We start from the raw sequence: 26,698 nt of genomic DNA, 5'->3' as shown, positions 1-26,698 counted from the left end.
GGCAGATATTTGACATCAAAAACTCTTCCTGTTGAACATCACGTCATCTAGACATTCCCCTAGGCTTTCATATACCGTTTTTAGAGGTTATTTTACAGAAGAAGAAAAAAAATGTCTATTACATATTAATTCCTCTCGTCGACATTGACGCCACACACACTCTCTGTTTCCTTCATGGCTCCTTTATTGCGTCACGAAGCCCCCAGTAAGTCTCAGTCGCTGTGTCTAACGCTTCCAATGATGGTGTCAAACGATACACCATTAGCAGCAGTCATAATGTCACTGGTTTGACTGATATTTGTATTTTCCTTTTCATATCTCTTCAGCTGTAGGTCCTTTCATCCCTTTTCCTTTCATATCCTCTTTCATTCAGTGACGGGGATTTTAAGTTGTCATCGGCCGCATCCCAAAAGGCAATCGTTTCACTATATAGTGATTTGCTTTTGCCCAGGGCCTTTAGGGAATAGGGTGCTATTTGGTATTCCTGTCCTAGTGCACTACTTTTGACCAGGGCCTATAGGGAATAGGGTGCTATTTGGGACACATTCATTGCATGGAGAAACAGTCCGTCAGAGATCTGAGGTGTCAGCAGGTGGAGTCTGTCAAAAGAAATGAAGACCAGAGAGCTCTGACAATAGATACTGATTGCACAAAACAGGCGTAACACCTCCTTTGCGCTCTTTGAGGGTAACACAGTGCCAATGACGTGGCCCGCTCCAAAGAGGAATACCTATGTAAGAATGCTGTTCATTTACTATAGGCCAGCATCCACCACTGAACCCCGCCCATTGCAACTGGGTCCTGGACTTCCTGACTTCCACTTCCAGGTGGTGAAGGTAGGAAACAACACCTCCGCTACGTTGATCATCAACACAGGGCCCCACAAGGGTGTGTGCTCAGCCCCCTTCTGTTCTCCCTGTACCCCCATGACTGCTTGGCCACGCATGCCTCCAACTCAATCATCAAGTTTGCAGACGACACAACAGTAGTAGGCCTGATTACCAACAATGATGAGACAGCCAACAGGGAGGAGGTGAGGACCCTGGCGGAGTGGTGCCAGGAAAATAACCTCTCCCTCAACGTCAACAAAACGAGGGAGCTGATCATGGAGAGAGCATGCAGCAGAGGGAGCATGACCCTATCCACATCGACGGGACCACAGTGGAGAAGGTGAAAATCTTCAAGTTCCTCCGTGTACACATCTTCGACGATCTGAAATGGTTCACCCACACAGGCAGTGTGATGACGAAGGCGCAACAGCGTCTCTTTAACCTCAGGAGGCTGAAGAAATGTATCACCACCTGGTACATCAACTGCACTGCTCGCATAATGGAACACTAGTCACTTTAATAATGTTGACATACTGCTTTACTCATTTCATATGTATATACTGTATTCTATTCTACTGTATTTTAGTCAGTGCCACTCCGACAATGCTCGTCCTAATATTTATATAGTTCTTACCTCCATTCTTTTACTTTAGATTTGCGTGTATTGTTGTGAATTGTTAGATATTACCGCACTGTCGGAGCTGGGAACACAAGCATTTCGCTACACCCGCAATGACACCTGCTAAATATGTGTATGTGACCAATACATTTCCCCTAACGTTAACCCTAACCATGACCCTAACTTCAACCCTAACTAAGGCTGTGGTGGTCATGAAATTCTGTCAGCTGATTATTGTCATGCAAAAGTCTGACAGTGTCACGGTAATTGCCCAATAATTTGCATAAACATGTTTAGCATCTCCAGGCATCCACACATACAAGCCGCGTAATAGTCGCTGATCCGCGCCTATGGAACATCTACAGTTGAAGTCGGAAGTTTACACTTAGGTTGGAGTCATTAAAACTCGTTTGTCAACCACTCCACAAATTTCTTGTTAACAAACTATAGTTTTGGAAAGTCGGTTAAGACATCTACTTTGTGCAAGTCATTTTCCCAACAATTGTTTACAGACAGATTATTTCACTTATAAATCACTGTATCCCAATTCCAGTGGGTCAGAGGTTTACATACACTAAGTTGACTGTGCCTTGAAACAGCGTGGAAAACATTTGACCCAAGTTAAACAGTTTAAAGGCATTGCTACCAAATACTAATTGAGTGTATGTAAACTTCTGACCCACTGGGAATGTGATGAAAGAAATAAAAGCTGAAATAAATAATTCTCTCTACTATTATTCTGACATTTCACATCCTTAAAATAAAGTGGTGATCCTAACTGACCTAAACCTAATTTATACTAGGATTAAATGTCAGGGATTGTGAAAAACTGAGTTTAAATATATTTGGCTAAGGTGTATGTAAACCTCTGACTTCAACTGTATATTTTTAAAAGTCTAATAAATCAATTGAATATACACCATCACAACAAATCAATTATTTATTTTAGGTTGGTTTAAAGAAACATTATGATATGAAGAAAATGGATTTCAGAAGAACAGAAAATGAGTTGGTATGGTATCTGTCTATGCCACATACCATCGGGTGTAAGCTTAGCAGACAAGATACGCTTATAAGTCCCGTGCCATTATTTTATGCAACATGCAACAATTTAAACATGTTTACTGAGTTACAGTTCATATAAGGAAATCAGTTAATTGAAATACATTCATTAGGCCCTAATCTATGGATTTCAAATGACTGGGATAACAGATATGCATCTGTTGGTCACAAATACGCGTACATAGGGGCGTGGATCAGGAAACCAGTCAGTAACTGGTGTGACCACCATTTGCTCATGCAGCACAACACATCTCCTTCACATAGAGTTGATCAGACTGTTGATTGTGGCCCATGGAATGTTGTCCCACTCCTCTTCAATGGCTGTGCAAACTTGCTGTATATTGGTGGGAACTGGAACACGCTGTCATACACGTCGATCCAGAGCATCCCAAATGGGCGGCGTCTGGTGAGTATGCAGGCCATGGAAGAACTGGAGCATATTCCGCTTCCAGGCATTTTATACAGATCCTTGCGACATGGGGCAGTGCATTATTTTGCTGAAACATGAGGTGATGGCTACAGATGAATGGCATGACAATAGGCCTCAGGATCTCTTCACGATATCTCTGTGCATTCCAATTTCCGTCAATAAAAGGAAATTGTGTTTGTTGGCCGTAGCTTATGTCTACCCATACCATAACCCCACTGCCACCATGGGGCAATCTGTTCACAACGTTGATATCAGCAAACCACTCGCCCACACGACACCATGCACGCTGTCTGCCATCTGCCCGGTACAGTTCATACTGGGATTCATCCATGAAGAAGTTGGTTACGACGCCGAACTGCAGTCAGGTCAAGACCCTGGTGAGGGCGATGAGCACGAAGATGAGCTTCACTGAGACCGTCTATGACAGTTTGTGCAGTAATTGTTGTGTAATGATCATGCAGTTTAATCAGCTTCTTGATATGCCACATCTGTCAGGTGGATGTATTATCTTGACAAAGGATAAAATACTCACTAACAGGGATGTAAACACATTTCTTGACACGGATCCCTCCGGAACTGTCATTATGCACACCTGGCCCCTATTCCCACTGATTAGTAATTGTATAAGTGTGCCCTTTGTTCACCATTGTCCTGTTGATTATGGTTACAATGTCCGTTGGTCGTGTGAGATCCTTTGGCTTTCGTGCCACTTGTACTGTGCAGATGATTACGGGTCTTGTCCCGTGTTGTATCATTGTGCGCTTGTGTTATTTATTCGAGGCACTCCTCGCTCTTTTGTTTGGGTTTCAACCCTGTGTTTTGTATACGTGTTTGTTTGGTCTTCGTCCCCGTGCCTTTCCATGGCACGCTGTAATTAGGGCGAAATAAAAAAAACTATTATGCACCTGTCTCTGCACCTGACCCTTTATACCAACGTGACATTTCTGCACAAAATTGGAAAGAAATAAGCTTTTTATACTTATATAACATTTCTTGGACATTTTATTTCAGCATTTATTTTTAGCATTTACAGTGGGGCAAAAAAGTATTTAGTCAGCCACCAATTGTGCAAGTTCTCACACTTAAAAAGATGAGAAAGGCCTGTAATTTTCATCATAGGTACACTTCAACTATGACAGACAAAATGAGAAAGTCACATTGTAGGATTTTTTATGAATTTATTTGCAAATTATGGTGGAAAATAAGAATTTGGTCAATAACAAAAGTTTATCTCAATACTTTGTTATATACCCTTTGTTGGCAATGACAGAGGTCAAACGTTTTCTGTAAGTCTTCACAAGGTTTTCACAAACTGTTGCTGGTATTTTGGCCCATTCCTCCATGCAGATCTCCTCTAGAGCAGTGATGTTTTGGGGCTGTTGCTGGGCAACACGGACTTTCAACTTCCTCCAAAGATTTTTTATGGGGTTGAGATCTGGAGACTGGCTAGGCCACTGCAGGACCTTGAAATGCTTCTTACGAAGCCACTCCTTCGTTGCCCGGGCTGTGTGTTTAGGATCATTGTCATGCTGAAAGATCCAGCCACGTTTCATCTTCAATGCCCTTGCTGATGGAAGGAGGTTTTCACTCAAAATCTCACAATACATGGCCCCATTCATTCTTTCCTTTACACGGATCAGTCGTCCTGGTCCCTTTGCAGAAAAACAGCCCCAAAGCATGATGTTTCCACCGCCATGCTTCACAGTAGGTATGGTGTTCTTTGGATGCAACTCAGCATTCTTTGTCCTCCGAGTTTTTACCAAAAAGTTATATTTTGGTTTCATCTGACCATATGACATTCTCCCAATCTTCTTCTGGATCATCCAAATGCTCTCTAGCAAACTTCAGACGGGCCTGGACATGTACTGGCTTAAGCAGGGGGACACGTCTGGCACTGCAGGATTTGAGTCCCTGGCGGCATAGTGTGTTACTGATGGTAGGCTTTGTTACTTTGGTCCCAGCTCTCTGCAGGTCATTCACTAGGTCCCCCCGTGTGGTTCTGGGATTTTTGCTCACCGTTCTTGTGATCATTTTGACCCCACGGGGTCGATCCCAGATCAAGGGAGATTATCAGTGGTCTTGTATGTCTTCCATTTCCTAATAATTGCTCCCACAGTTGATTTCTTCAAACCAAGCTGCTTACCTATTGCAGATTCAGTCTTCCCAGCCTGGTGCAGGTCTACAATTTTGTTTCTAGTGTCCTTTGACAGCTCTTTGGTCTTGTCCATAGTGGAGTTTGGAGTGTGACTGTTTGAGGTTGTGGACACGTGTCTTTTATACTGATAACAAGTTCAAACAGGTGCCATTAATACAGGTAACGAGTGGAGGACAGAGGAGATACTCAAAGAAGAAGTTACAGGTCTGTGAGAGCCAGAAATCTTGCTTGTTTGTAGGTGACCAAATACTTATTTTCCACCATAATTTGCAAATAAATTCCTTAAAAATCCTACAATGTGATTTTCTGGATTTTTTTTCTTCATTTTGTCTGTCATAGTTGAAGTGTACCTATGATGAACATTACAGGCCTCTCTCATCTTTTTAAGTGGGAGAACTTGCACAATTGGTGGCTGACTAAATACTTTTTTGGCCCCACTGTATATTTTTGTTCAGTGTATATGATTTTACAGTAAGAAGAATATACTTGAACTTTTATATTTATATTTTTACCATTCCGGAGCAAGTGTGCATATGAAGTGGCTATGTTGAGCGTAAAAGTCCTATACACTAGAACCTTAGAATGTCTTAGAAATCAAAACTTTTTTGGGCTGCATGATGCGACTATAGGCTATTGATGATTTGAGAAAGACACAAAAAAAGCTTGTGCTCTGTTCCTTGCCTCATGATGCACACGCTGGTCACTCTGTCTACCATCAGACTATTCTAAATGTAATCTTGTCTTTACGATGTAAAATGAGTTTTGCACACTGTATGCACTCAAATAGCGAATGGAGACCACTTTCCCGCTGGTTCGTAGGTTATTCCAGTTATTTCACGCCACGCATCAACCACTGTTTGAGGAGCATGCAGCCTTTAGCTGTGTGACAGATCAAAACTCTGTATGCCATAGGCTCTCCAACCCTGGTACTGTAGCTGCCCAATTCTTCATTTGGGAACCAAGTGAAATCTGTTCGGGAACATAGTATGTTTTCACAACTTTAATTAAACTGTTGACAGCCCTTCTCTCTGCATGCTCGAGAAAGGAATGAAAGAGAGTTGAGGAGATGGAAATGCATGGTGGTAAGATTGTAACGATTGTCTTTGGGAGAAGGGGAAGAGGACCAAAGTGCAGTGTGGTACGTATTCATAATAATTTAAAATAAAGATGAATATTGAACAAAAACAACAAACCGACAAACAAACAGTTCTGTAAGGTGTAACAAAAACACTAAACAGAAAATAACTACCCACAACCCATAGTGGGAGAACAGGCTGCCTAAGTATGGTTCTCAATCAGAGACAACGATTGCCAGCTGCCTCTGATTGAGAACCATACCAGGCCAAACACATAGAAATAGAAAACATAGAACACAAAACAGAATGCCCACCCCAACTCACACCCTGACCAAACTAAAATAGAGACATAAAAAAGGAACTAAGGTCAGGACGTGACAAAGATATTATGTAGCTAAAAGGTAATTAATTCTGAAAATATAAAAAATACCCTATTACTAGGCTATTCAAAATCAAATACAAATGCATTATAATTGTAGGCTAACTGAATTTGTTTAATTTTGGATTATACAGTAGGCTAGACCATTTAGGTACGAAAGATATCTTAAATCCGTTTTTCTGCCATGCGTAATATGTGGTAGGCTATGTATTGTATAACAGCACAATCGTTATTTTAATTCATGTTTTTTTTTGCGCTTGGCTCACATATATGTCACGTTGTGTGAAGGATCGGGAGACAGTCGCAGGAATGCGTAATAAGGGGTTTTATTGACCCAAATTACAGCGTGCCATGTAAAGGCATGAGGACCAAGACCAAAGAAACACGTATACAAAACACAGGGAAGAAACCCAAACAAAAGAGCGAGGAGTACCTCGAATAAATACACGGGGCAAGACCCGTAATACATACATGGGACGAGACCTGAAAACACAGTCGCACAATGATACACCATGGGACGAGACCTGTAATCATATATGCGCATCCCAAATGGCAAAAAAGCCAAAACAACACAGCACAGGTACTCACAGGTACTCACAGGCACAACGGACATTGGAACAATAATCGACAGCCCAATGGGGAACAAAGGGCACATTTATACCAATACAATCTGTGGGAAATAGGAACCAGGTGTGCTTAATTAGACAGTTCAGTGCCTAGAGACCGGTGACGTAGACCTCCGAAACTGGTTCACGCAATGAGCAACAGTACTGGAGGGATCCGTGACAATATTTGTATGCATGAGCTCTAATAAGCATATGAGTGTTTTGAATGAGTCAACACCTTAAAGAGCTCTGTCTATTTTCATTGTGTTAGGCCTTGAAACAACATCCACAACGACAAAGTTTTCCACTCAGTTTCAACCTGTTGTTGAACTTCTTTCTTCAAATTGATCAATCACAGTGAGGTGAGATTTAAAAGCACATACTGTTTTGATGACAAGTTTTTGATGTGATTTTCCATTGTATTTGCATTGATGTTTAGAGGGACAATAGAGCTTAGATTACTGATTACTGTAGCTTAGCGGTCACATGGCATTTTAATGTGGTCATGACTCATGACTGCTGGTGTGGCGGTAATACATTCACAGCAAAAGCCCTAACGCTAACCTAGCTGACTTTAGCCACAACAAATTGAAATGTGTAACACAGTATCATACATATTGCAAATTCTTAAAATTTTTGTAACATATTATACGAAATAGATTATGTATTTGACTAGGCAAGTCAGTTAAGAACAAATTCTTATTTTCAATGACAGCCTAGGAACAGTGCCTATTCAGGGGCAGAACAACAGATTTGTACCTTGTCAGCTCGGGGATTTGAACTTGCAACCTTTCGGTTAATAATCCAACGCTCTAACCACTAGGCTACCCTGCCGCCCCAGATGATAGACATCCATAAATTAATACATACCATACGAAATGGACAGATTTACATTTACTATGTTACGTCTACCCCTGAGTCCAGGTTGATTAGTGTTGCAGCATGTCTCTCTTTCTGAAACTATCACCCGAAATTGTTGCAAATCCTATTACTAGCCTGTTCAACCTCTCTTTCGTATCGTCTGAGATTCCCAAAGATTGGAAAGCTGCCACGGACCCAAACTGCTACAGACATATACTGTATATATCCTACCCTGCCTTTCTAAGGTCTTCGAAAGCCAAGTTAACAAACAGATCACCAACCATTTCGAATCCCACCATGCCTTCTCCGCTATGCAATCTGGTTTCCGAGCTGGTCATGACCTCCATCGATAAGAGACAATACTGTGCAGCTGTATTTGTAGACCTGGCCATGGCTTTGACTCTGTCAATCACCACATTCTTATTGGCAGACTTACCAGCCTTGGTTTCTCAAATGATTGCCTCGCCTGGCTCACCAACTACTTATCAGACAGTGTTCAAGTGTGTCAAATCGGAGGAGGGCCTGTTGTCCGGACCTCTGGCAGTCTCTATGCCACAGGGTTCAATTCTCGGCCCGACTCTCTTCTCTGTATACATCAATGATGTCACTCTTGCTGCTGGTGATTCTCTGATCCACCTCTACGCAGATGATACCATTCTGTATACTTCTGGCCCTTCTTTGGACGCTGTGTTAACTAACTTCCAGACGAGCTTCAATGCCATGCAACTCTCCTTCCGTGGCCTCCAACTGCTCTTAAATGCAAGTAAAACTAAATGCATGCTCTTCAACCAATCGCTACCAGCACCTGCCTGCCCGTCCAGCATCACTACTCTGGACAGTTCTGACTTAGAATATGTGGACATCTACAAATACATAGGTGTCTGGTTAGACTGTAAACTCTCCTTCCAGACTCACATTAAGCATCTCCAATCCAAAATTAAATCTAGAATCGGCTTCCTATTTCACTCATGCTGCCAAACATACCCTCGTAAAACTGACTATCCTTGACTTCGGCGATGTCATTTACAAAACAGCCTCCAACACTCTACTCAGCAAATTGGATGCAGTCTATCACAGTGCCATCCATTTTGTCACCAAAGCTCCATATACTACCCACCACTGTGACCTGTATGCTCACGTTGGCTGGCCCTCGTTTCATATTCGTCGCCAAACCCCAAGGCTCCAGGTCATCTATAAGTCTTTGTTAGGTAAAGCCCCACCTTATCTCAGCTCACTGGTCACCATAGCAGCATCCACCCGTAGCACGCACTCCAGCAGGTATATTTCACTCGTCACCCCTAAAGCCAATTCCTCCTTTGGCCGCCTTTCCTTCCAGTTCTCTGCTGCCAATGACTGGAACGAATTGCAAAAATCACTGAAACTGGAGACTCATATCTCCCTCACAAAATTTAAGCACCAGTCAGAGCAGCTCACAGATCACTGCACCTGTACATAGCCCATCTGTAAATAGCCCATCCAACTACCTCATCCCCATACTGTTATTTTTTAAATACTTTTTTTGCTGATTTGCACCCCAGTATCTCTACTTGCCCATTCATCTTCTGCACCTCTATCACTCCAGTGTTTATTTGCTAAATAGTCATTATTTCGCCACTATGATCTATTTATTTCCTTACCTCCCTTATCTTACCTCATTTGCACACACTGTACATATACTTTTTTTCTATTGTGTTATTGACTGTACGCTTGTTTATTCCTTGTGTTGTTGTTTGTGCGCACTGCTTTGCTTTATCTTGGCCAGGCCCAGCCTACCTGGTTAAATAAATGTTTTTAAATGTCATCTCTTTGATGGTCTGTCACAGTGGGAAGGATGGGGGTAAAGGGGGAGGAGGAGGGGGGAGAGCCTTGGGGGAGTCTGTGGCTAGAAGGGGATGGGGGCATATACAGTATGGCTAGGGTGGAGCAGGGGAGGATGGGAAGGGGGCGGAGGGCTTTGGTGGGAGAGGAAATGGGGTGGATGGGGCTGTGGTAGATTGGGAAGCCTTAGGGAGTGTCTCAATGAGGGGACATACAGTATTGCTGGAGTGGAGAGGCACCAGGTGGCTGTCTGTGGCAGCTCTATTTGCTCCCACTTTCCGCTCTCTCCTCTTCCAGCCTTTGGTCTCTGATCCCCCCTCTTCTCCCCTCGCTCCCAAAGTGTCTGACATATCTGACACGTGTAACCAGCCAACCCACAGATGTCACTGAGAAAATGAATCTCTCTATTTCCTTTATTTCTTCTTCCCAAACCTATTTGAGCCCCCTTTGCCCCTTCGCCCCTGTTCTACACACACACACACACACACACACACACACACACACACACACACACACACAGCCACACGCATGCAAGCAAGCAGGCACGCACACATACACAGTGTCTAGAGGAGTCTGTGGTGCGTTAATGAAGGCCTTGTGGAGAGGCCATTTCACACTCGATTCCCCTCAACACCCCTGACGTGTTATAACATTGGGACACAACCAGCTGGATTATTTGTTGTTTTTCTAGTTGTCTGTGTTGTTGGTGCTGTAGCCTACCCTACTGTATGTGTGTAATGATTTTTGAAAGTGATAATGGAGATGTAATTTCCTTCTGTTATCAATATCCTGCTATTTATGTACATTAGGTTCAGAAAATAGCTATTAATCTAAAGGTGTGTGGTATACAAGGCCATATGATTATATGGTATTGATATGATTGATATGGCTTTGGCTCCCTTTCATGCAAAAGTATGGTGGGAACATTGTGGGCAACATCACAAAATAAATTTTCACAAACTCTGAAACTGTCCAGTTGTTATTGGTTCTTTAAAGGTTCTCAGAACATTTAATTAGGTTGCCCATCAATGGAATATTATGTTAAACCTAAAACAAATATCCTCTGAACGTCATAAATGTCGCACGCCCCCATAAAGAAAATGAGAATAAAAAATAGGTTCGGCCCCTGGTTCGAGGGTGATCTTGTTGAGTCACTCCGCCTCAAGAATTGCATCTGGCGAAAGGCTCGGCACACGCATACTCAAGCTAACTGGCTATCGTTCAGGCAAATGAGAAATAAGTGCACTCAGGCTATCTGGTAGGCCAAAGTTAGTTACTTTAAGGAGCAGTTCTCGCTCTGTGGGTCTAACCCCAAGAGGTTCTGGGGAAACGGTTAAAGACCTGGAGAATAAACCCTCCTCCTCACAGCTGCCCATGTCCCTTAATGTTGATGATGTGGTTGTTACTGACAAGAAGCACATGGCTGAGCTCTTTAATCACCACTTCATTAAGTCAGGATTCCTATTTGACTCAGCCATGCCTCCCTGCCCGTCCAACATTTCCTCATCTCCCACCCCTTCTAATACGGTTATCCCTGATGCTTCTCCCTCTTTTTCCCCTGTCCTGCAACAAAGTTTCTCCCTGCAGGCAGTCACTGAGTCTGAGGTGCTAAAGGAGCTCCTTAAACTAAACCCAAAAAACATCTGGTCAGATAGTTTAGACCCTTTCTTCTTTAAGGTTGTTGCCGCTATCATCGCCAAGCCTATCTCAAACCTTTTCAACCTGTCTCTCCTTTCTCCGGAGGTTCCCATTGCTTGGAAGGCAGCCACAGTTCGTCCTTTATTTAAAAGGGGAGATCAAGCTGATCCTAACTGTTATAGGCCTATTTCTATTTGCCCTGTTTATCAAAAGTGTTGGAAAAACTTGTCAATAATCAACTGACTGGCTTTCTTGATGTCTATAGTATTCTCTCTGGTATGCAATCTGGTTTCCGCACAGGTTATGGATGTGTCACTGCAACCTTAAAGGTCCTCAATGACGTCACAGTTGCCCTTGATTCTAAGCAATATTGTGCTGCTATTTCTATTGACTTGGCCAAAGCTTTTGATACGGTAGACCATTCCATTCTTGTGGGCCGGCTAAGGAGTATTGGTGTCTCTGAGGTGTCTTTGGCCTGGCTTGCTAACTACTTCTCTCAAAGAGTGCAGTGTATAAAGTCAGAAAATCAGCTGTCACAGCCACTGCCTGTCACCAAGGGAGTACCCCAAGGCTCGATCCTAGGTCCCACGCTCTTCTCAATTTACATCAACAACATAGCTCAGGCAGTAGGGAGCTCTCTCATCCATTTATATGCAGACGGTAGTCTTATACTCAGCTGGCCCCTCCCCGGATTTTGTGTCAAATGCTCTACAAGAAAGCTTTCTTAGTGTCCAACAAGCTTTCTCTACCCTTAAGCTTGTTTTGAATACATCCAAAACAAAGGTCATGTGGTTTGGTAAGAAGAATACCCCTCTTCCCACAGGTGTTATTACTACCTCTGAAGGTTTAGAGCTTGAAGTAGTCACCTCAAACAAGTACTTTGGAGTATGGCTAGATGGTGCACTGTCCTTCTCTCAGCACATATCACAGCTGCAGGCTAAAGTTAAATCTAGACTTGGTTTCCTCTATCGTAATCGCTCCTCTTTTTTTTTCTGCTACCATGTTGTTGTTATGTTGTGTTGCTACCATGCTGTGTTGTCATGTGTTGCTGCCTTGCTATGTTGTTGTCTTAGGTCTCACTTTATGTAGTGTTGTGCTGTGTCTCTTGTTGTGATGTGTGTTTTGTCCTATATTTATATTGTATTTATGATTTTTTTTTTATCCCGTCCCCGCAGGAGGCCTTTTTCCTTTTGGTAGGCCATCATTGTAAATAAGAATTTGTTCTTAACTGACTTGCCTAGTTAAATAAAGGTTAAATAAATAAAATAACATATAAAAATACTTATTTGGAAATTGTGGAACATTGTAGGAATGTTCTGTGCAAACTCTTAAAGATTTCCAGAACATTTTATTAAGTTTTGGGAGTCTGGGATGTTACAAGAATATTCTTGTGATATTCACATATTTTACTGACAGGACTTAGACCAGGTGTTCTGTCAACATTCTTACAACATTAAAGGAATGTCCTGTGCAACCGATCTTAAACATTGTATGAATGGCATCACAACTGATCATATTTAGTGCTTTTGGAACCTATGTCTTGCAATGTGTCCACACGGTTACCAGAACATGTTTCGGGAACCTTTAAATAACCCAGAAAGGCTGTTCTGTCAACATTCTTGCAACATCAAATGAATGTGGTGTGCAACATGATACAAACATTCTCTGAATGTCTGCACAACTGAACAGTTCTCTTTCCATATCCCAACAATGTTCCCATAACCAAAATAAATGTTTTAGGAACTTTCAAAGAATATAAAAAAATGTGTTCTGGGAATGTTCTTGTAGCATCAAGTGAATGTTTTTTCATTCTAAAATATACATTGTATAATCATCTTCACAACTGGATAGTTCATCTTTTGTGATGTCCAACACAATGATCCCACCATACTGTTTCGACAAACATTTGGGAACCTTTAAAGAACAGACTAAATGTGTTATCGGAACATTCAGACAACATCAAGGCAAATGTTTTATATGATCATCAGCATGACTCAACAGTTTTTGTGTTATGAGAACATTTGCTGCAACCTAACGATTGTTCTGGAAACTTTCACAGAACCAATTCTGGTTTGCTGGGAACATTATAGTGAATGTTAGGATATTTCTTCTTTTTATTTTTTTGAAAAAAAATTAAACATTTTGTCATCAAAAACATTCTTTGAATGTTTTGGGGATGTTCTCATCCTAATGTTTGATAAAACCATAACTTAATGGGAATATTAGCTAATGTCCCCGGTTTGTTCCCGGTTTGTGGGTTGTCTCTCCATGAGGACTCTTCAGAGATGAGGAATACTTCAGTGGTGGGTCATGCAACTCTGAATATATTCACTACGTTAGCATAATTATATGGGTTTATTTACCAACTAATAATCTAATATTAGGCTGTAGCTGCTCGGTAAAAACACTTGAGAGCTTCTGACAGTTATCAAAGACATGACTGATCAAGCCGTTCACTGAACGTTTAGAGAACAGCTTTAATCACACACACCCACACACACACAGTTAAACAGTTAAGACAAGCTCCTCTACCCAGCCAAAGTTAATATGCTGTTTGATAACAAGTCGGGTATGATGGCTACAGCTTCAATAACTGCATTTAAAAAAAATACATTGATGTACTTGGCACACCTACAACAGGTGGTGTGTTCTTTTCCCTTCTGTGTGTATAGGTGATAGAGCTGTGTTCGACTCAACAGCCAGGAGAAGCTGGTTAGTGTTGTTATCCATGTGTGGTTTTGTTGACCTCTGTTCTCTGTATGTCTGCAGGAGGTGGAGCTGTGTCGACTGAACAGCCAGGAGAAGTTGGGCCTGACGCTGTGCTACAGGACAGACGAGGAGGAGGACATGGCTATCTATGTCAGTGAGGTGAGACAGCAGGAGTGGGACTGAGGGTGGCTAGGGAACTGCTGCTGTATTTCTTCTTCTCATTCTTCTTCTCATTCTTCTTCTCATTCTTCTTCTTATTCTTCTTCTCATTCTTCTTCTTCTCATTCTTCTTCTCATTCTTCTTCTCATTCTTCTTCTTCTTCTCTCTTCCATCCTTACAGTTTTCACTTATGAAAACGCTATTATATACGCCAGACTTGTTCAGAAATAGGTACTTTTGAAGTTCTCACTTCACCTACACGTCTAATGTCACAACACTCAGCAGTGTACAAATGCTTCCTTTCCTCAGAGTTCTTGAACAAACACCAAAATAACAGCTACTATTTATAGTTGTTGATAAAAGAAAATGTAAATCAACTTGATAAAAAAAATGTATGCATGCATTTCCACCAGTCCTGTGTGTTTATCGGTTCTTTGAGGTTTCATGTGCATTTTATGTAAAATAGGTTAACATAATTGTACTACCATACTACAATTACTATGGACTACAATCACTGTGGATCGTAGTAAATACAGTGCATTCCCAAAAGTATTCAGAACCCATGACTTTTTCCACATTTTATTACGTTACAGCCTTATTCTAAAAACTATTCAATTGTTCCCCCCCCCCCTCATCAATCTACACACAATACCACATAATGACAAAGCAAAAACTGGTTTTTAGAAAAGTTTGTCAAGTTATAAAAAATAAAAATAAACATTTACATAAGTATTCAGACCCTTTACTCAGTACTTTGTTGAAGCACCTTTGGCAGTGATTACAGCCTCGATTCTTCTTGGGTATGACACTACAAGTTTGGCACACCTGTGTTTGGGGAGTTTCTTCCATTCTTCTCTGCAGATCCTCCTCTCAAGCTCTGTCAGGTTGGATGGGGAGCGTTGATGCACAACCATCTTCAGGTCTCTCCAGAGATTTTCGATCAAGTTTAAGTCCGTGTTCTGCTTAGGCCACTCAAGTCATTCAGAGATTTGTGCTGAAGTCACTCCTGCGTTGTCTTGGCTGTGTACTTAGGGTCGTTGTCCTGTCGGAAGGTGAACCTTTGCCCCAGTCTGAGGTCCTGAGCGCTCTGGAGCAGGTTTTCATCAAGGATCTCGCTGTACTTTGCTCCGTTCATCTTTCCCTCGATCCTGGCTAGTCTCCAAGTCCCTGCTGCTGAAAAACATCCCACACAGCATGATGCTGCCTCAACCATGCTTCACCATAGGGAAGATGCCAGGTTTCCTCCAGACGTGACGCTTGGCATTCAGGCCAAAGATTCCAATCTTGGTTTCATCAGACCAGAGAATCTTGTTTCTCATGGTCTGAGAGTCCTTTAGGTGCCTTTTGGCAAAATCCAAGCGGGTTTTAATGTACTGAAGAGTGGCTTCCATCTGCCCTCAACCATAAAGGCCTGATTGGTGGAGTGCTGCAAAGATGGTTGTCCTTCTGGAAGGTTCTCCCATCTCTACAGAGGACCTCTGGAGCTATGTCAGAGTGACCATCAGGTTCTTGGTCACCTCCCTGACCAAGGCCCTTCTTGTCCAATTGCTCAGTTTGTCCGGGCAGCCAGCTCTAGGAAGAGTCTTGGTGGTTCCAAACTTCTTCCATTTAAGAATGGTGGAGGCCACTGTGTTCTTGGGGAACTTCGACGCTAAATAATTTGTTTGTTACCCTTCCCCAGATCTGTGCCTCGACACAATCCTGTCTTGGAGCTCTACAGACAATTCCTTCGACCTCATGGCTTGGTTTCTGCTCAGACATGCACTGTCAACTGTGGGACCTTATATCACAGCTGGACTCCAATCATGTTGTAGAAACATTTCTACAACATCAATGGATGATCAATGGAAACAGGATGCACCTGAGCTCAATTTTTTCTTTATTTTTAATACATTTGCAAACATTTCTAAAAACCTGTGATGTATGTGTTTAGATTGATGATGAAAAAACATATGTAATCCATTTTAGAATAAGGCTGTAACATAACAAAATGTGGGAAAATTCAAGGAGTATGAATACTTTCCGAATGCACTGTAAATACACTGATATAACTGTGAAAGGAATACAGCTAACTGTGAAAAGAATACAACTAAATCAGTTGTGACATTAATATGATTCCTCTGTGTCCTCTTTTAGAGAGCTTAGTTAATATTGAATATGTAGAGAGTCTGTAATTTAATATGATTAACACAGACTAAAAATACATGAATCGTTAGACTGGCACTTCATAATTTTTATATTTCCAATAATATAGATTAAACCAACTCATAAAAAAAGGCACTGTAGTCTTTCTTTGAGTGACTATCCTTGTTCTTCAAATAGAACTGACATGTTTTGCAAGCTGAGGTTACACTATTTGTGCCCACAGTCAAGGCTTTTTTTCTCTGTTTTTCCCACTTATTGGCAGCACTTACAAAGCACTGTCCTCTCCTCCATTCTGCCCAACTTACTCTCTCTCTCTCTCTCTCTCTCTCTCTCTCTCTCTCTCTCTCTCTCTCTCTCTCTCTCTCATTCGTTTGAAGTTAGCTCAGACCCGCAAGGTATAAGCAGCTCAACATGAGTTGAATACAGATCGCTGTAGTCACTGGGCTGCTTCTCCTCTCAAGTGTTCAGTCTATAAAAAGTAAAACCAAGGAGAGCGTGCTGCATTCAGATGAGCTTCTACTGAATGTTACTCCGTATTTCAGCTGTGTTTGAGATAGTGAATTGCGTTTCTGATCTCACCAATGAACTATACAGTATCATGCATACTATTTGGCAAAGCTCAAGATGTAGTGTTTAAAAGGAAATTTTATATCACGCTTTGTGTATTATGACTTTTCTTAAAAATGGTTTGACAATAAGCTATGTAGTGTTTATGAAGTCTTTATGAATGCTCTATAAAGCCTTGTAGGGCCCTGCTGTAAATGGCGTGCAGCTTATAAAGGCTTCATAAAGCCTTCATAAACACTACGTAAATGTGTTATGAATCAATATAACCGTATGTCATGCTTTTTAAAAGGTTCATAAATGTTTCTTTACTGTGTGACATAACCACCAATGTCAAATCTGACATAACCCACTATGTAAAATATTACTTTTAAAAAATGTAACCAGGCAAGTCAGTTAAGGACAAATTCTTATTTACAATGACGGCCTAGGAACAGTGGGTTAACTGCCTTGTTCAGCTTCAGAACGACAAATTTCTATCTTGTCAGCTCGGTGATTTGATCTAGTAACCTTTCTGTTACTGGCCCAACACTCTAACCACTAGGCTACCTGCTGCCCCATAAACCTGTGCTTTATAAAGGGTGGCATAAGGACCTCTTAATAAAGGCCTTATAAATCATATTAAATGTAGGCTTCTCAAAGCATTTATAACCCTGTCATGCGTCTTGGGAGAGCATTGCAACACCAGGATATTGGGGTCGGTTCCAGAGACCACCCAATTTGTAAAGATGTATTCACGCATGACTGTAAGTCGCTTCCGATAAAATCGTTGGAAAAATTGTATATATTATATTACACTAAAACATTTCTAGGATGGCCCAACCTCTTTCCCTCCTGGGTGCATATAGTCAATATTGGACATGACCTCAAGTTCCCCCAAAATGCTGTGTTGCAGGATGACACACATTATAAAGTTCAGTCATGCACAGCAACAAAAAAAAAACTTTTTAAAACTAACCTTTTAAAATCTGTTTACATTTTTTGCATACTGTTTTTTTTTCTTCTCCCAAATTCAATTTTCTTGGTTTTTGTTTTTCCAGGTTTTGGATATCCCCATTTGTTCTGGTTTACTCCAGTTTTTTTACACCTTTTTCAATAGAAAACAACTAAATAGGATTTTGTGTGTTCACAACCAAATCAGGGGATGACTTTTGAGGCCTTGGAAAAATCTAAGAAACGTCAATTTTGAAACGTCAACGTGTAGTTGCCCTTTAATTCAGTGAGCATGCCCTGTACTTTTGTTTGGTTAGCGGGTTTCTGTAGTGCAGTTAAGCACACGTGATGTTATTCGACTGCCAATGGAATGGCTGGAGTAAAAGTCCAAGAATCCAAGATGGTGTAGCAGTCAGGCGTCTTTTCTTCGTCTTGTTGTGTTCTGTGTTTAAATCTTTTTATATATTTTTTTCTTCGCATATCAACATACTCTCATGCAACCTGCCTCACCCAATGTGGTATGGATCTGCTATTTGCTTTACTTTAGAACCGGAACCCCCAACAGAAGCTAGCTACTGCTAGCAGTCATCAGCTAACCTTTAGCCCGGACAACTCCTGCCAGTCTGCACATTCAACCCAGAGCAAATTGGACTTCTTCTTCTGCATATCTCCGGATTCCTACAGCAAGCTCTGAACCTTTTCACCTGGATCATCGCAGCTAGCTAGCTGCTATCCGAGTGGCTACTCCTGGCTAACATCTCTGTCCCAAAGCAAGCACCAATTAGCCTGGAGCTAGCCTATGCTAGGCCCATCTCCCTGCTAGCTGAAGAGGTCCATCAGCCACTCCTTAATCGACCTGGCCCGGGTATCCTGGAAGGATATTGACCTCATTCCGTCAGTAGAGGATGCCTGGCTATTCTTTAAAAGTGCTTTTCTCACCATCTTAAATAAGCATGTCCCATTCAATTTTTTTTAACCAGGAACAGATATAGCCCTTGGTTCACTCCAGACCTGACTGCCCTTGACCAGCACAAAAACATCCTGTGGCGTACTGCATTGGCATTGAATAGCCCCCGCTATATGCAACTTTTCAGGGGAGTTAGGAACCAATATATGCAGGCAGTTCGAAAATCAAAGGCTAGCTTTTTAAAACAGAAATGTGCATCCTGTAGCACAAACTCCAAAAAGTTCTGGGACACTGTAAAGTCGATGGAGAATAAGAGCACCTCCTCCCAGCTGCCCACTGCACTAAGGCTAGGAAACACTGTCACCACCAATAAAGCCACGATAATTGAGCATTTCAATAAGCATTTTTCTACGGCTGGCCATGCTTTCCACCTGGCTACCCCTACCCCGATCAACAGCCCTGCACCCCCCACAGCAACTTGCCCAAGCCTCCCCCATTTCTCCTTCATCCAAATCCAGATAGCTGATGTAATGAAAGAGCTGCAAAATCTGGACCCCTACAAATCAGTCGGGCTAGACAATCTGGACCCTCTCTTTCTAAAATTATCCGCAAAAATTGTTGCAACCCCTATTACTAGCCTGTTCAAACTCTCTTTTGTATCGTCTGAGATCCCCAAAGATTGGGTAGCTGCCACGGTCATCCCCCTCTTCAAAGGGGGAGACACTCTATACCCAAACTGCTACAGACCTATATCTATCCTACCCTTCCTTTCTAAGGTCTTCAAAAGCCAAGTTAACAAACAGATCACCGACCATTTCGAATCCCACGGTACCTTCTCCACTAGGCAATCTGGATTCCGAGCTGGTCATGGGTGCACCCCAGCCACGCTCAAGGTCCTAAACAATATCATAACTGCCATCGATAAGAGACAATACTGTGCAGCTGTATTGATTGTCCTGGCCAAGGCTTTTGACTCTGTCAATCACCACATTCTTATCGGCAGACTCTGCCTTAGTTTCTCAAATGACTGAGTTCAGTGTGTCAAATTGGAGGGCCTGTTGTCCGGACCTCTGGCAATCTCAATTCTCAGGCTGACTATTTTCTCTGTATACATCAATGATGTCACTCTTGCTTCTGGTGATTCTCTGATCCACCTCTACGCAGACGACACCATTCTGTATACTTCTGGCCGTTCTTTGGACACTGTGTTAACTAACCTCCAGACGAGCATACAACTCTCCTTCCGTGACCTCCAACTGCTCTTAATGGCATTTAAACTAAATGCATGCTCTTAAACCGATCGCTGCCCGCACCTGCCTGCTCGTCCAGCATCACTACTCTGGACGGTTCTGACTTCGAATATGTGGACAACTATACCTAAGTGTCTGGTTAGACTGTAAACTCTCCTTTCAGACTCACATTATTAAGCATCTCCAATCCAAAGTTAAATCTAGAATCGGCTTCCTATTTCGCTACAAAGCATCCTTCACTCATGTTGCCAAACATACCCTCTTAAAACTGACTATCTTTGACTTTGCCGATGTCATTTACAAAACAGCCTCCAACACTCTACTCAGCAAATTGGATGCAGTCTATCACAGTGCCATCCGTTTTGTCACCATGCCCCATATACTACCCACCACTGCGACCTGTATGCTCTTGTTGGCTGGCCCTCGCTTCATATTCGTCGCCAAACCCACTGGCTCCAGGTCATCTATAAGTCTTTGCTAGGTAAAGCCCCGCCTTATCTCAGCTCACTGGTCACCATAGCAGCATCCAACCGTAGCACGCGCTCCAGCAGGTATATTTCACTGGTCACCCCCAAAGCCAATTCCTCCTTTGGCCGCCTTTCCTTCCAGTTCTCTGCTGCCAATGACTGGAACGAATTGCAAAAATCACTGAAGCTGGAGACTCATATCTCACTCACTAACTTTAAGCACCAGTTGTCGGAGCAGCTCACAGATCACTGCACCTGTACATAGCCCATCTGTAAATAGCCCATCCAACTACCTCATCCCCATACTGTTATTTATTTTATTTTATTGCTCCTTTGCACCCCAGTATCTCTACTTGCACATTCATCTCTACATGCACCTAAAAAATGTATCACTATGACCTATTTATTTCCTTACCTCCCTAATCTTACCTCATTTGCACACACTGTACATAGACTTTTTCTATTGTGTTATTGACTGTATGTTTGTTTATTCCATGTGTAACTCTGTGTTGTTGTTTGTGTCGGCCTGCTTTGCTTTATCTTGGCCAAGTCGCATTTGAGAACTTGAGAACTTAATGAGAACTTGTTCTCAACTGGCCTACCTGGTTAAATAAAGGTTAAATGAAAAATACAAATAAAAAAGGCCATTAACACTCCGTATTATTCAGAACGCCATGTAATGACACCATATATACAGTGGTAAAAAATACTTTAAAGTACTACTTATGTCGTTTTTGGGGGGTATCTTTACTTTACTATTTACATTTTTGGCAACTTTTACTTTTACTTCACTACATTCCTAAATAAAATAATGGACTTCTTACTCTTACATTTTCACTGACACCCAAAAGTACTCGTTACATTTTGACAGGAAAATAGTCCAATTCACACACTTATCAAGAGAACATCCCTGGTCATCCCTACGGCCTCTGATCTGGCAGACTAAATTATGTCTGAGTGTTGGAGCCTGCCCCTGGCTATCCGTCAATAAAAACAAACAAGAAAATGTTGCCATCTGGTTTGCTTAATTTAAGGAATTTGAAACGATTTATACCTTTACTTTTGATACTTACAGTTGAAGTCGGAAGTTAACATACACTTAGGTTGGAGTCATTAAAACTCGTTTTTCAACAACTCCACAAATTTCTTGTTAACAAACTATAGTTTTGGCAAGTCGGTTCGGACATCTACTTTGTGCATGACACAAGTAATTTTTCCAACAATTGTTTACAGACAGATTATTTCACTTATAATTCACTGTACCACAATTCCAGTGGGTCAGAAATGCACATACACTAAGCTTGGAAAATTCCAGAAAATGATGTCATGGCTTTAGAAGCTTCTGATAGGCTAATCATTTGAGTCAATTGGATGTGTACCTGTGGATGAATTTCAAGGCCTATCTTCAAACTCAGTGCCTCTTTGCTTGACATCATGGGAAAATCAAAAGAATTCAGCCAAGACCTCAGAAAAAGAATTGTAGACCTGCACAAGTCTGGTTCATCCTTGGGAGAAATTTCCAAATGACTGAAGGTATCACGTTCATCTGTACAAACAATAGTACGCAAATATAAACACCATGGGACCATGCAGCCGTACATACCGCTCAGGAAGGAGACGCGTTCTGTCTCCTAGAGATGAACGTACATTGGTGCGAAACGTGCAAATCAATCCCAGAAAAACAGCAAAGGACCTTGTGAAGATGCCGGAAGAAACAGGTACAAACGTATCTATATCCACAGTAAAACGAGTCCTATATCGACATAACCTGAAAGGCCGCTCAGCAAGGAAGAAGCCATTGCTCCAAAACCGCCATAAAAAAGCCAGACTACGGTTTACAACAGCACTTGAAATCACTGGCCACTTTAATAAATGGAACACTAGTCACTTTAATAATCTTTACATATCTTGCATTACTCATATGTAAATACTCTATCTATACTATTCTACTGTATCTTAGTCTATGCTGCTCTGACATTTCTCGTCCATATATTTATACATTCTTAATTCCATTTGTTTACTTAGATTTGTTTGTAATCGGTGTATGTTGTGAAATTGTTCGATATTTCTTGTTAGATATTACTGCACTGTCGGAGCTAGAAACACAAGCATTTCGCTACACCCGCAATAACATCTGCTAAACACATGTTTGATTTGATGTCATTTTTGACATTGGTGAGTGTCACACAGTTGCCACATCTATGAACCCTTTACAAAGCATGACATACGGTTATAGATGCTTTCAAACAAATGTATTTAGTGCTTTTGAAGGCATTATGAAGGCTTTATGAAGACTTTTATATGTTGAACGTCATTTACAGAAGGGAACAGTTGTAGTGTGTTCATTGGCCGCTCTCCGCGGCCGATGTGAGTAAGACCTTTTAAACAGGTCAACATTCACAAGGCCGCAGGGCCAGATGGACTACCAGGACGTGTACTCCGATCTTGCGCTGACCAACTGGCAAGTGTATTCACTGACATTTTCAACCTCTCCCGGTCTGAGTCTGTAACACCAACATGTTTGAAGCAGACCATGTCTTTGTGCCCAAGAACACTAAGGTAACCTGCCTAAATGACTACCGACCCTTAGTACTCACGTCTGTAGCCATGAAATGCTTTGAAAGCTGGTAATGGCTCACATCAACACCATTATCCCAGAAACCCTAGATATATAGGTCCTGGATGTCAGAAAGCTTTGTCCCGGTGATGTAGTGGGCCGTACCTCTGTAGCGCCTTACGGTCAGATGCCGAGCAGTTGCCATTCCAGGCATTGATGCAACCAGACAGGATGTTCTCGATGGTGCAGCTGTATAACTTTTTGAGGATATGGGGTCCCATGCCAAATCTTTTCAGTCTCCTGAGGAAGAAAAGGTGTTGTCGTACCCTCTTCACAACTGTCTTGGTGTGTTTTGACCATGATAGTTTGTTGGTGATGTGGAATACAAGGAACTTGAAACTCTCGACCTGCTCCACTTCAGTGGTGTTCAGCCCTCCTTTTCCTGCAGTCCACGATCATCTTCTTTGTCTTGCTCACATTGAGGGGGAGGTTGTTGTCCTGGCACCATACAGCCAGGTCTCTGACCTCCTCCCTATAGGCTGTCTCATTGTTGTCGGTGATCAGGCCTACCACTTTTGTGTCGTCAGCAAACCTAATGATGGTGTTGGAGTCGTGCTATGCCATGCAGTCATGGGTGTACAGGGAGTACAGGATGGGATTAAGCACACACCCCTGAGGGGCCTCAGTGTTGATGATCAGCGTGGCAGATGTGTTGTTGCCTGCCCTTACTACCTGGGGTGCGGCCCGTCAAGAAGTCCAGGGCCCAGTTGCAGTGGGAGGTGTTTAGTCCCAGGGTCCTTAGCTTAGTGATAAGCTTTATCGTTACTATGGTGTTAAACTCTGATCTGTAGTCAATGAACAGCATTCTCACGTACTTTAGCTGTTCCTTTTGTCCAGGTGGGAAAGGGTAGTGTGGAGTGTGATTGAGATTACGTCATCTGTGGATCTGTTGGGGTGGTATGCGAATTGGAGTGGGTCTAGGGCCTTTCAAAGCACTTCATGGCTACCGACATGAGTGCTACGGGCTGGTAATCATTTAGGCAGGTTACCTTCGCTTTCTTGGTCACAGGGAATATGGTGGTCTGTTTGAAACATGTTGGTCTTACAGACTCGGTCAGGGAGAGGTTGCCCATTGGTCCGCGCATGCTTTGAGTACACGTCCTGCTAATCCATCTGGCCCCGCGGCTTTGTGAATGTTGACCTGTTTAAAGGTCTTGCTCACATCAGCTATGGAGAGCGTGCTCACACAGTCGTCCGGAACAGCTGGTGCTCTCTTGCATGTTTCAGTGTTGCTTTCCTCGAAGTGAGCATAAAAGGCATTTTGCTCGTCTGTTAGGCTCGTGTCACTGGGCAGTTCGCTGCTGGGTTTCCCTTTGTAGTCCGTAGTAGTTTTCAAGCCCTGCCACATCCGACGAGCGTGAGAGCCGGGGGAGTAGGATTCAATCTTTGTTCTGTATTGATGCTTTGCCTGTTTGATGGTTCGTCTGAGGACACAGCGGGATTTCTTATAAGCTTCCGGATTAATGTCCCGCTCCTTGAAAGCGGCAGCTCTAGGCTTTAGCTCGGTGCGGATGTTGCCTGTAATCCATTGCTTCTGGTTGGGAAATGTACGTATGGTCACTGTGGGGACGACGTCGTCGATGCACTTATTGATGAAGCCGGTGACAGAAGGGGTATACTCCTCAATGCCATTGGATGAATCCCGGAACATATTCCAGTCTGTGCTAGCAAAACAGTCCTGTAGCGTAGCATCCGCTGGTTGCACAGAAATGAGGTTTGACTGCATTAAAGTCCCCGGCCACTAGGAGTGCCGCTTATGGATGAGTATTTTCTTCTATGCTTTTGGCCTTACACAGCTCGTTGAGTGCGGTTTTAGTGCCAGCATCGGTTTGTGGTGGTAAATAGACGGCTACGAATAATATAGACAGTGTGGCTTACTGCTTACAGAATGAGGTATTCTATCTATTCTACCTCAGGCGAGCAATACCTTGAATGACAGGGATTCGGGCCTTGTCTCGACAAAGCACTATATCCTTCGTGTCGGACTCATTAAATAAAAAAAATCTTTGTCCAGTTCGAGGTGAGTAATCGCTGCTCTGACGTCCAGGAGCTATTTTCAGTCATAAGAGACGGTAGCAGCAACATTATGTACAAAATGAGTTACAAACAATGCGGAAAAAGAACTAAGAAAACAGCAGGTTAGGAGCCCGTTAAACTGCAGCCATCCTCTCCGGCGCCGTTATCATTCTGGGTATCACTCCACATGTTGTGACAGTGGGGGAATCGCAAAAGTTCCTTTCCTCCTCCGTTCCTCAGGTCCCTTCTACTCCTCTCCTTAAAACATTTTTCAAGAGGGACGAAAGGAGAGAAGACGTGACACGAGAAATCAAGGACAGGCCGGAGCTGAGAGCAGAGTCCCTCCCCATCCCCAGTAATCTCAGAGCAGCCCTTTTTAAGGAACGGTCCTTTGTGACACACACACACACACACCGGACCATCATGAAGATGGAACATTCAGGCTGGCCCAGCCATCTCAGGAGATCCTGTCTGATTGGATAGAGTAAAACAAATGGCCCAAGACGGCAGTAATTGATTGGCCGTTGAAAGAGTGGCCTGCCCTCTTCGCTCAGTATCATTAGTCAGGGAGAATCATGGGAAGGAAGAGGCATGGATGGGCCTTGTATGGATACTATGTCTCTCTGTGTCCGGTATGTTACATCTACCAATCACAACAGGAGGGATGGAGGGTGCAGGTTAGCCCAACAGGGAAATCAACAGATAAAGAAGCACACACACACACACACACACACACACACACACACACACACACACACACACACACACACACACACACACACAAACACACAGTATTCCCTGATTGTGATACTTTATTGTACTTTCCCCAGACACATGTCCTGACAGGTTTGTAGCTCTGTTCATTTAGCTGCTTCAGCAGTAGGGTAAAGTGGCCTTGATACCTGAACTGGACAGATGCTATAACACATACTGACAGCTAAGGCCTTCCTCTGGCAGCAGGTGCTTCAAACAATCACCAGATGGTGTTGAAAGAGGTCCTTTGTCTAGAAGTGTTGTATAACAGTTCTTACTTCAAACCTACAGAGGTGCTCTAGAATTATATTGGGGATTAAATGATTATTGGATGTCATAAGAAATTTAGATAATGCTTTCATAGGTCAGTGGTCTCTGTAAAGTTGTATAGGTACACTACATGACCAAAAGTTTGTGAACACCTGCTCGTCGAAAATCTCATTCCAAAATCATGGGCATTAATATGGAGTTGGTCCCCCCTTTGCTGCTATAACAGCCTCCACTATTCTGGGAAGGCGTTCCACTAGATGTAGGAATATTGTTGCGGGGATTTGCTATTCGGACTGGTAGTGTTCTCCTGGCATCCACCAAACCCAAATGTGTCCATCGGACTGTGACACTTGGCATTGCGCATGGTGATCTTAGGTTTGTGTGCGGCTGCTCAGCCATGGAAACCCATGTCATGAAGCTGCCGACAAACAGTT

General features: G+C 42.6%; 1 protein-coding gene across 2 annotated transcripts in view; it reads left to right on the top strand.

The window, feature by feature from the left end:
• Positions 1-26,698, top strand: part of LOC109889650 (PDZ domain-containing RING finger protein 4) — a 200,705-nt gene that overhangs the window by 161,116 nt on the left and 12,891 nt on the right. For both annotated transcript variants that reach the window (XM_020481235.2, XM_031823151.1), the window contains one exon: positions 14,243-14,341. In XM_020481235.2, the coding sequence (XP_020336824.1) occupies positions 14,243-14,341 (99 nt within the window). The remainder of the gene's footprint in view (positions 1-14,242; positions 14,342-26,698) is intronic.

The sequence above is a fragment of the Oncorhynchus kisutch genome, linkage group LG4, assembly GCF_002021735.2.
Source record: "Oncorhynchus kisutch isolate 150728-3 linkage group LG4, Okis_V2, whole genome shotgun sequence".
NCBI lineage: Eukaryota > Metazoa > Chordata > Actinopteri > Salmoniformes > Salmonidae > Oncorhynchus > Oncorhynchus kisutch.
Note: the sequence above shows the minus strand (reverse complement) of the source record. Positions and strands in the feature narration are given on the sequence as shown.